Consider the following 12,447-nt stretch of genomic DNA (forward strand, 5'->3'; position numbering starts at 1 on the left):
TGCTGAATTTTTTTTTATTAAAATTTAATTTCAGATAATTTCTGAAAAATATAAATAGGATTTTGGCAGTAATAGTTTCTTTATGGAAGGTATTTAGGCAATAATAGTTGATAATTTTATATAAGGATTTTAAAATTGTCTGATATCGAGAAGACTCGATCAAGCCATCCTAAGAATTGTTCATCACATTAACTTATTCGAGATTCAAAATGACTTGTGTGATATTTTGGATTTTGAATATTGATGAAAAATAATTATTTATAGTAATTTAAATATTTATTATTTAAATAAATATGATTTTATGATTGAGGATTTATTAACTTATTTTTTGAAAAATTATAATTATTTAAATATAAATATATTTATTAATAATTTTATATAAGAATGTCAGTGGGTCGGGGTTGTGTTGTGTTGAGGCAAAGGTATTATAAAAATTTACCAAACCCAAATCCAACCCATTTGATAATTGTATCAAAAACTTAAACTCAAACCTGATATACTCTTGTCCTCTGTCCAATCTAATGGTTTTGATCTTCAGGTGTAGGCAATTTTACATCAAAGCTTTTAAGAACCTTGCCCTTAGTTCTTATAGGCATATAAATAGGTATACATGACCCAACCCACATATAAATAATAATAAAAAAATCATTACTAAAAATAATTTCACACAACCGTAAACTAAGTTCAATGGTGAAAAAGAACTTTCTTTTGATTTTTTTTTCTTCAAAATTCATAGAATTTTGTCATTGACAACCTGTGGCATCAGATCATTATTTTTGGATGCCATAAGGTGATGTGGTTAGAAAACTTTAGTGTTTTTCAATATTATTACTATTATTATTGTTATTATTGGTTACGCAAAGTGTGTTTTGTTATCACATGAGATATACTTGCCTTACTAAGTAAGATCTTAAATCTTCTTGACGTACATTTTGCCCATATTAGGAATCAAACACTACATACCTCTATATTTCAATGGAAAAAAAATAGAATAAAAAATTATATATATAAATAAATAACTTAGTAAGAAAAGTTTTTTTTTTCTCAAACTAAAGCTTAACCATTTATTACTTCAAAAATGTCTTAAAAAACTTTTATATTTTTTAGAATTTGAAAAAAAAAAATTGTATTACGAAAAAGTTCTAAGAAATTGTAGAAAAAAATAAGTAATTTAAATAATTGTCGATATATTTAAAATTACACATTAATAATAACAGAATAATTAAACGTGTCAAAACAAATTAAGCAAATTGACATCCAAAACCCAGACCCGACCCATTTAATAATTATGTTAGACGGGTTGACACTATTATGACCCAACCCCAATTAGGCTAGACCCAAACCATTAACTTCATGTCGTGTTGAAATTGCCACCCATTTATATATTATTGTTTTCAAAATGTCTTTAGAATATTTTAAATTGCAAAAAAACTTGCATTATAAAATTACAACCAAGCCACCCTTGTAGGCACTCAGTTTCTAAAATTACAAAAATATTTTTTTATTGTGTTATCTTTAAAATCACTGTAATTAATACTTGAGTCGTGATAATATGACACCCACTTTTAACAAATGCCCCCCCATCACAGAATCGTAGATCATGTGCATCAGGATACATACAATCACAAATCTTTTTTTTGTGTATCCCAAGTTAAATGATCTACGATTTTGTGAGGGGAGGGGGGAGGGGGTAAGGTGGCGTTTGTCAGAGGAGAGCGTCATATTATCACAGTTCCTAATATTTTAGCTATTAAAAAAAAAAGACTTTACAATATGGTAATTAAAAAAATATGTTATAAAATTAAATTACCTTTTTAAAAATTTGAAATAATTATAGAAAATTTTAAATCATGCATTTGTGATATATTTGATTTGCACATGCCACTTACTATTTTTTATAATATAATTAGTATAATTGACCATATAACTTTAAAAAAAAAAAAAAATTCAAAACCATATACTAAAATAAAAAAATAACACAACATAAAAACAAATACCTGAGTAACAATAAAACCCCACACCGGGATGCTAGAGAAAGTGGGGTTCCTATCAGAGATTTGATATTGCCATACCAAACTTTATGTTTTGAATTGTAACACCCCCAATCAATGAAATTAAATTGGGTGGGTAAGAGCCTAAAAGTCAACCATCAATGTACATTGATGATGAAGAAAAATATTTGTTCATGATTTCAAATTGTCTGATCAATCTAAGCATGACTTTGTCAAACATCAATTTCAAATGACGATGCATCAATCACGATGATTTTGTTGATTTTTTTAAATAAAGTAAAAAAAAAAAAAAAAACAACAACAACAACAACATGGGTGTTGTCCTTGAATGAGCTTTGTGTCTCATTTTATTCTAAGGTTGTTCAACCTTTTTCTTTCCATCAAGTAGAATCATATATACTTATGTGATATGTTGGTCTCCTATTTATTACTTATTATTAAGTTACCATACATACTTTACAAGTCCCTTCCACACAAGTTTTTTCACTTTTATAAATTATTTTAAAGCCCGTTTGACTACACACAAAAGTAACTTTTAACTTTTTTAACTTTTACTAAGCCTCTTAAAGAGTAGCGGAGGTGTGTGAAGTTAGGGTCAAGCTAAGATTATGCTCATGAGTGTAATGGTATAAGCCAACCTGATTGTGAGATCAACTGGTCTAACAAAGATGGAAGTCGGCTATAGTGATTCGAGAGTCCGGTGTGGAAGAGCTCTCACTCAACGACTTTTTAACTTTTGAAATTTACAAAATTATAAAGTATGTCTAGATTCATTTTAGAAAACTACTTTTAAAAAGTAAAAATATCTTTATCCTTACTTTTTTAAAAAAAAAAAAAAAATTACTTTTTACTTTTTAAAAATTATTTTTTTATATCAAAAAAAAAAAAACAACTCTTAATATTCTGGTCATTAAAATATTTCCACTAAACTTTTGCACTTTATACATAAGATTTTATTATTTATTTTGAAATTTACTAATTATTGAAATATTTTGCAAAATGAACAGGGATTTCATCAAAATGTATTCTAAAACTACCTTAAATTCCATATATTGGGCCTTATTATGATGAAAAAATTCCATGAAAATATATCAAAATTTCATAGTATGCTTATTAGAGGCTAGAGCTAGATCCAAGCCAACTCGGGTACACCAAGTCCTACAAATATATTATATATATATATATATATATATGGATCAAGTTCAAACGACAACCATTTCAACACACATATAGACAACGTGTTTTGTCTTATATGGGCAAAAATGTTTGGAATGGGCTGATTTTTTGTGAGGATGATCTCTGTGGTGAGGAGATCATCCTTGCCAAAAATCAGCTCATTCCAAAACTTCTAGACCGTCCAATTTTTATTGAAAAATTATAGACCGTCCAATTTTTGTAAATCAATTTTGATGGGATTACAAGTTTTGGAATGGGATGATTTTTTGTCAAGATGATCCCCTCATCACAGAGATCATCCTCACAAAAAATCAGCTCATTCCAAACATTTTTGCCCATATAAGACAAACACGTTGTCTATATGTGTGTCGCAATGTGTGTTGCAGGAACCCGACCCTATATATATATATATAGAGTGATTTTTTTCTCACGACACTGTGAGCAAATTTGAAATTTAAAAGAGAGAATTTCTCTCCCTTACCCTAAGTGAAAGAAAGAAAATTTCCTAATTTGATCATCTTGTGACATTCAAAAACATGATCCAATTCTATGGGATTGTAGAGGAAGAAATTCTATGAATTTAAAAAACAAAAAATTAATAATAATAATCTTTTACCGTTAAATTTTAATTTTAAATTTGAGTGTTTCTTAACTATTCATTTTCAAAATCTTTGATCAAGTTCAAATTTTTTTTTTTTAAACATGATTATTTTGATAAAACTTAGAAGTATGTGATGTTAGATCCCAAAATTGTAATTTGTGTGGGCCAAAGACCCTTCTTAAGATTTGAAATCTAAAAATATAAAATTTGTGGGCAGAGGACATGCGGGAAGGTGAGGGACTTTTTCTCTCAATGGTCACATCATTTGCGCCAGATATCAAGAGGCTACTGTAGTGCCATGTTAGGAAGCACTTTAATTATGTCTGGTCCATAAGAAGAAATCCTACTTATTGCCCACACATGCAACACAGTAAATGTTCCTACAATCAACATCCAAGAGAAGATCAATACAATTTTATACTTGTCCTCATAACTAAGCCAATTACAAAACCCAATAACTAAATCCAATCATATATTACTAAAAACTTTGTGAAAATGACAAGACAAATTGATCAAGAAACCTAAGCATCAATGGTTTTCGACGAATATTAACCCAACAGATGTCTTTCATAGAGCAATGAAATGGTAGGCCAACCCAATGCCACTTTGTCCATGGGATGGGCCACGAGGTTGGTTTCTACTTCTACAAATTTGATGAGTGCAGGGGCGAAGATAGGCAATTGCCGCCACTCAAATTTTTTGAGCATTTTAGATACCTTTGAATTTATGCTTAAATTTGAGATATTCATGCATTTTGAACTACTAACATGCCCCGTTTGACCCTATTGCCCCCACTCCCTCATCTCCCTCCAATTTTTGCCCCCTCTCCCTCCAATTAACTATAAGTTTGCCCCCACTAAAAGAAAATCATGGTTCTGCCCCTGGATGAGGGAACGATTCCTCCTAATAATCAAGAAAGCCTTAACTTAAAATTTTGAAACCCCAATTTTTCGAAGGGGTTAATTATATTTTAACAGCGGTTGGCAAAACTTCTAAGAAAACTCTAGCCTAACTATGTTAGTTAGGCTAAACCAAAGCTAAGACTTCTTAGTATTTTGTGTGGAGGGAAAATCAACCATAACCGATTGTCCCACATTGGGTAATCGGCTAGAGCCGATTTTCCTCCACATGGCACGTTAAGAAGCTTTTAGTAAGGTGTTCTAGCCTAATTATGCTAGGCAGACTAGTCTTACTCAACTTTTGAAGTTACCTTGGGTAGAGTAGATATATTTAGTCCCAATGGAGATCAAAACCTAAATCTCAAAATCCTAACTGGTTTTCTAAACCTAAAAAATGTGGAACTTAGCATATATTATTGAGGTAAAACATGAATTCGACGCAACAAGCCTCATGTGCAAATGCATAAACAATAATCTAAGCCACACTTGATGTTTTCATGTGAGGCCCCCATCATCAAGTAGCTACTCCAAATTTGTATTGGAGAAGGGGTTTTCACTTTTAGACCATGTCATGGCCCATACGAGGTGTAATCATATACAAATTTATTGATCACGAGTTCCATTCTTGCAATCTAGCTACCTCTTTTAATAATGTTATAACATGATTTACAGGGGCGGTTCGACGGACGTCTCAAAAACCAGATGAGAAACTGATGTTTCTTGGACGTTGGATGGATGGAAATCAACGGCGCACAGGCTTTCTCACGTCAGTTCAGTTGTAAGAAATGGAATTATTGAAAATTTCAAACAGATCCCTCGAATTTTACAAATTTTCAACTAACTCTCGTTCTCTCTTTTCTTCTCGACCGAACGACTGAACTCTCGCTCTCTTTTCGTCTCGACAGAACGACTGAGAGCCATCGAAAACCTCGACTGCTCGCTCGCTCTCTCTCTCTCTCTCTCTCTCGCTCGCTCGCTTTCTCTTTCTCTCTCGCTCGCTCGCTTTCTCTCTCTCTCTCTCGATCGAGTCTCGACAGAAAATCAAACCCCCATTTGTCCCGATAGAAAACGTCGACTGATCTCGCTCTCTCTCTCTCGCCTCGGCAAAAAACCCAACCCACCCATTCGTCCGGGCAGAAAACCCTTTGTCTCATACCTGTGAGGACTCCATTTGGGAAGAATGCCTAGAATGAATAGGTATTGCCATCCTTTAGAAAGGAACCTTGAAGCTGTTAATTTGTTTAAAAAAAATAATAGAGACAGTTACACAAAAGAACAAGTTTTGGGTGATTCAAAAAACAAAGACACCAAACTCTTTTGGTGGTTAGAAAAATGTTACTCATTGGGTCAATTTTTGGCATGGGGAATCATAGTTTAGAGCATCTAACAATCCATCTTAACTGTCTATCTGTACGCCATTCGAACTTCATGATTGAGTTCATCTCCACACAATAAATAAGCATCCACAAGTGCCATATCATAATTGGTACACAGCAGGTTCTTAGTTCCTAACAAGTTTAGTCATTTGGCATGTTATATTTCGATGGAGACGAAAAGATCACATCAACCGATGAGTCTAACCATCTAAACAATTGTATTGTGGAAAATGTTGCAACCAATCCACAAAATAGAGGATGCAGTTGATGCCATTTTCTGATCGGGACTCATGGATGAACTGTTCCATTGTGTATAGTTTGGCATAGTGTGAAAATTACATGAATGTAATTGTATTCAAGTAGCAATAACCATTCTCATACTTTTAATATATACATGCGACATATTCACAGTTGATGGATTCAAATACATGAAACAAAAGAGGTTCCTCTTGTGGTTTAAATTTCAAAGATTTTTCAACTGTAACAGAAATTTACAGAATGAGATAGCTGAAAGCAATGGTGTAGGACCTGTGACCTAAGCATTAATTCGGTTTTGAAGTCGAAGTATTTCGATAGAGACGAAAAGAGAGAATTGAAGTCTCAGTCGCTCTGTCGGGAAGAACAGAGAGAAGGAGAGTTAGTTGAAAAATTGTAAAATTCGAGGGATCTATTTGAAATTTTCGATGACTCCATTTTTAACAACTGAACTGACGTGAGAAAGCCTGTGCGCCGTTGATTTCCGTCCATCCAACATCTGAAAAACATCAGTTTCTCATTTGGTTTTTGAGACATCCGTCGAACTGCCCCCCCAGATATTTTCATTTTGTTGTGTTGAGACACACTTTTGAATGGGTTGTATGTCCTACTTCTTCTATCATAATTGAGAAGCATGGTAGATTCATGAATTTGGTTGTTTGATAAATAACTTTAGTGATTAAAAAAGATAAGAAAATAATCGAAGCCTGAATCAACTCTATTGCTTATGTTTTTAGTGTGTTATTTTCTCATAAAAGGGCAAAGGAAATAGTGAAACAACTTTCCTTATTAATATAGTAAGATTTTAAGCCTTAGTAAGGGTCGATTTGCTCAAATGGATTACCACATCAGCAATCCAACACCACAAGCCTCTAATTTTTATAAGAAACTCATATTAAAAAAAAAAAAAAAATTCTTTTGAGCTTAATCCAAGGTTTTGAAAAGAGTCATGACAATCTTACTCCCCCACGTGGCATACTCAAAATACTTTCTTGATGTGGCATGTGCTAGAATCATTGACTTTATGCCTCGGGATACACAACAGTATATCCTCATAAATCTGTGCAGTTGTGTATATCAAGGAAGAAAATCTTTGTTTTGACACATCCCATGTCAAGAGAGTATTTTTAGTATGCCACTTGGAGGGTATCAAACTTCTACTTAACTCTTAAACTTTAAATTAAAATTAAATGGTGAAAAATAACTTTTTTTTTTAATATTTTTTTTTCAAAGTTTATAAAATTCTGTCATCAACAACCCTGAAGCAATGAATCATGTTTTTAGATGCCACAAGTGAGCCCAAGGACCCTTAGTAAGGGTGAAATCCTTACTTAGTAAGACTAGTCGGACTCAACAAAATAAAGGTGGTAGATATAAGTTTCTCTTGCCTCTATTTTGCAAAGAGGAGGTACAGTCAGGACTACTGAACCTTGCCACATGCATGCATGCCAGACCCAAGATTGGGTTCTAGTATCGAGATGTGGAATGTGGGATTGTGGACTTACATATGGGCTTTGGTATAATGATTTATAACTTTTAGTCAAAAAAAAGTATTGGTCATGTCTATTCTTGGATAAAATTGAAATAATCTGGAACATGTCCATTGGATTTTCGTCTTTGTAAAGTTCCAAATTTCTTCCTTTATCTTCTCCCTTTCATATATTTAATAGTTCAATAATTTTTTTAATGAAATTAATGAGTGATTTTTGTTGTCCATTTGATCGAGTCATCCATATTTTAAATAATTTAATTTGTAGGTTTTTTTTTAAATAATGTTTCAAAAGATCTTTGTAAGGACAATATTAAAAAAAAGACTTCAAATAGTCCAAATTTTCTGATGAAAACCTTTTGGTTCATCTTTAAAAAAATACAACCTCTAAGATCATTTCCCAAAGAGTCGTGCTGGAGTGACCTCAAAATTGGACCTCATATAGCACATCTTGGCGTGAAAGTGGATAGGAACCGTTTGTATCTTGGGGAAAAGAATTTATGGCCCCCATACACTTTATGTCAAGATGTGCCATGTGAGGTCCAACCTTGAGGTCACTTCAGCATTATTCTTTCCCAAAATACTATGGAGTAAACATGAGAGAGGGTCTCACACTCTCCTTGTAACCAAAAGCAATTGCTAAGAGGAAAAAATTATAATGTTCTCTCATCTAAAAACAAAGTCTTCACTTTTATATATATATATATAAACAAGTCATCACTCATCAAATCATAAATCCCTATAGCTCAATTGGAAGACACCACATCACATGTATAAGAGAGCCTCAATTTCTAATACCAACATAAGAGGAGTATGGTTTCAAAACTAGTTTGAGACCAAGACATATCACTCGAGTCATCTTGGTATCAGGCATGAACGAGATGAACAAGTTAATTTTTCGGATGAGATTTAAAGCTCCACATTCATTTTTTTAATTTTTGAACGAGACGTCTCAAACCTGTCGAAAAACTCATCCGAGACGACTTGGTATCTGGCATGAACGAGACGAGACTCGAAACCAAGTTTTAAAACCAAGATGAGGAGTGCTTTCCTACTTTTCGAAGACCAACTTATTCCTCTATTTCCAAACAGCCCAAAAAATGGCAATAGGAGGTATTTTCCCCGACATTTTATGCTTCTAACAATGGACTTTTGCATATAATTGGAATATCAAATAGAGAACACTTTGGGAAATAAACTCTATCATGAAAATCAGTCTAGAAAAAACTCATCCATGTATCATAGACAAAAGGATCATGGATATAAAGTTGGGCCATTGATAACTTTGCCTTAACTTCCAATTACCTTTCAAAAAATGAGACAAGTTAGCATCTCAAATCTATGTTGATTTTAGCTAACTAGATTCAATTGCCATCCGCACCGAGTTACCATGGTGCATTAAGTTGAAAAGCTTTACCAACTGCATTCAGTTGTAACATTCCGCCCAATTTTAACTTCAGTTTCAGTTACTGAGGAAGACCATACATTCAAGTCAGAACATTCCTAACTCGACACCATTCAAACATCCTAATCAAACAAAAAAAAATCATATTCGAACTGGATTCTTGGTCAAATGGTAAGAATTGGATCAAATTTGAATTGTTTGAATAGCTTGCATGCTATCTGTGACGAATTATAAGAATTTACTTAAGGAGGAAATTGGGTTGTTAACACTGCTCGATCAATGCCTTGTTGTGTGTAAGCGGGAAATCCAAGATCAAATCATGAAATCAATAATAATAATAAATAAATAATAATAATAAAAAAAAAGCCTCTTGATTTTGCTCCCATGACTCTAAAATGAGTTATATTACATATATGTCTATGTTACTTTTGTAGTGTAGAGTACATCCCTGGTGATCAATCACCAACCAGATTCAAGACATTAATCATAAAATTATGGTTCTAGAAGAAACCCAACAATCACTTTCGAGCTATAATCATCATGCACTTCATTTTTAATGTCAGAGACTTCACTCGCAAATTGTTCTGAGACAAACAGGTTTCATGATGTAAGTCCAAAAAAACTAGCCTTACTTTATCATGATGTATGTCACACCCTCACCAATGGGCTACTAGCTGGACTTGTGGTTGCGAGGCGGAATAGCAGGGAGAGGGGTGAAGTTAGTCCCACATCAACTAGGGAACGTTTGAGATTCTGGATTATAGGTAATCCAACTCTCTGACCTTGTATCGTCGCATTTTAAAGCTATGAGGAGAAACCCAAAGCAGACAATATTGTTACCTGGTCAAGGGTGGGGGCGTTACAATGTACTAGTTCACACTTCACAGGTGCCCAGTCCTGTTCATTGGGGATTTTATGTACCAAAAGAAAAGAGATTTGATGTGTTTAAACTTTTATCGTATTCCTAACCTCAACCGAGCTACAAGCCGGTGATTTTCTTAATCCCAATTCAGTCATCACGCTTCTCACATTCTCTGCATCTTCCCACCTTCCAACTGCAGCATAAATCTTCGACATCAACACATAATTTCCCGTATTATCCGGCTCTAGTTCAAACAATCGTTTCGCAGCCACTTCTCCTAGTTCAACATCCACATGTATCACACAAGCACCAAGTAACGCACCCCAGACAGCATGATTAGGCTCAAAAGGCATCATTTGGATTAACTCGTAGGCTTTCTTGAGTTGACCAGCACGGCCAAGAAGATCAATGATGCAAGTGTAGTGATCGGTACGAGGTATCATTTGATGATCTTCAAACATGCTTTTAAACAACCGCAGTCCCTCGTCCATGAACCCTGCATGGCTACAAGCATGCAACACAGACATAAAAGTGACTTCATTTGGTTTAACCCCAGACTTCACCATCCGATCAAAAAGTGAAATGGCATCCCCACCATGTCCATGCGTTCCATATGCAGCTATGATCACACTCCACGTGACTATGTCCTTGTCATTTTCGGATATCATGTTGAATAACTCACGTGAAGAGTCTATGCTTCCGCATTTTGAATAAATATCAATCAAACTCGTCGCAATTTCGATTATCTGATTAAATCCCGATCTGATTAGGTAACAATGTATGTTCTTTGCTTGTTGTAAATCTGCTAGATTAGCATAAGCAGGAAGGAGGCTGATCAAGGTTGCACTATTTGGGTCCACTGTTTCAGCCCGCATTTGCTTGAAAAGCTTTATAGCTTCTCTTGCTTGTCCATTATGTACGTACCCCGAAATAATCGCGTTCCATGGGACCAATCTCTTTTTCGAAGTTTTGGTGAAAACCCAGAAACCAAGTCTCATAGAGTTGCACTTCGCATACATGTCGATCAAGGCAGTCTCCACAACAACATCCGATTCAAGTCTACTTCTTATAACCCAACCATGTATGGATTTGCCTTGTTTTAGGGAAGATGAACTCGAACACGCCAAGAGGAGAGCGGCCATAGTCACTGAATTAGGCCTTACACCCTCCAATTGCATTGGATAACAAAGAGCTAATGCGTTTCTTGCATCACCATTCAAAACATACCCCCCCATCATAGCTGTCCACGAAACCACATCTCTCTCAACCATCTCATCGAAGATCAATCGCGCCTCGGTTAAGCAACCACACTTTGCATACATATCCACTAATGAGTTCCTCACTTCTCTACGTGTCGCCAATCCTCTGTCATCCACCAATTCATGAACCCACTTCCCACGTCGCAAGTCCTTCAAATGGGCACAAGCTGGCAATATTGAAACTATCGTAGAATGATCAAATTCCACACGATCGAATACCATTTGATTGAAAATCATGAAAGCTTCCTCTACACACCCATTTCTAACACACCCACTTATCATAGTGTTCCAAGACACCACAGTTCTATCTAGCATTCTATCGAATACCCGTGAAGCCGTCTCCTTTTCACCACAGTTCATGTACATCGCTAATAAAGAGTTTTGCACATATGTGTCCGATTCAAAACCACTCACCAGCGCTCGACAATGAATTGTGGTGCCCGTGTTGAGCATCGACATGTCACTACAAGCTTTGAGAACAAAAGGGTAGGTGTAGTTGTCAGGCCGACGAAGTCCTGAAGTGAGCATTTCAATAAATAGTTGGAGTGCTTGTTCAGGTTGGTTGTAGTAAATGTAGCTTCTTATCATGGCGTTATAGACAGGGGAGCTTCTTTGAGGCAATTTATCAAACAGGTGGCGTGCTTGGGTGGCATTGCTACATGCCTTGATAGCTTGAAGGGTGGAACTAATGCTGGTAGAGTGATTGGTGATGGTGTAGGAAGATCTGAAGCTGTTATAGTAGAGATGGAAGTAAGAGACATTTTGGTTTGATTTGAGAAAAAAATTGGATTTCGAGAGAGATTGAATCATGAATCCAAATTATCCAGTACTTCTCCAATCTACTTGAAACGGGTGTTTTTTAATCATTGGATTCTTGATTTGAAGGTAGGGCCCACCAATGGCTGTCTTGGTGATTGAAGTAATTAGGTGTGGACTATGGTTTTAAAACCCAGTATTCGGATACTGAGTTGACTCGTCCGATTCTATTAATTTTAGCCGATTTTTTCAAAATATGAGATGGGCCGTACAAATCTCAGATGAGTCAAGTGTAATCCAATATTTAAAATCATGATGTGTGGATGTACTGCAATTTTGTTCGGATTCACACAAAAA

The 12,447-nt window shown here is 34.8% G+C and overlaps 1 protein-coding gene across 1 annotated transcript; it reads right to left on the reverse strand.

Annotated features, from left to right (window-relative positions):
* Positions 1-9,583: 9,583 nt before the first annotated feature.
* LOC147405865 (Tetratricopeptide repeat (TPR)-like superfamily protein) lies at positions 9,584-12,332 on the reverse strand. Its single transcript, XM_086433744.1, has one exon. The coding sequence runs from the start codon at positions 12,142-12,144 to the stop codon at positions 10,159-10,161; it is 1,986 nt and encodes a 661-aa protein (XP_086289870.1). The 5' UTR covers positions 12,145-12,332; the 3' UTR covers positions 9,584-10,158.
* Positions 12,333-12,447: the final 115 nt, after the last annotated feature.

This window comes from Akebia trifoliata, chromosome 3 (genome assembly GCF_017979445.1).
Source record: "Akebia trifoliata isolate Shusen 1 chromosome 3, ASM1797944v1, whole genome shotgun sequence".
NCBI classification, from domain to species: domain Eukaryota; kingdom Viridiplantae; phylum Streptophyta; class Magnoliopsida; order Ranunculales; family Lardizabalaceae; genus Akebia; species Akebia trifoliata.

Bases quoted from the DNA above. Each gene is read 5' to 3' on its own strand.
- LOC147405865 (XM_086433744.1), bottom strand. From the start codon at position 12,144: ATGATTCAATCTCTCTCGAAATCCAATTTTTTTCTCAAATCAAACCAA.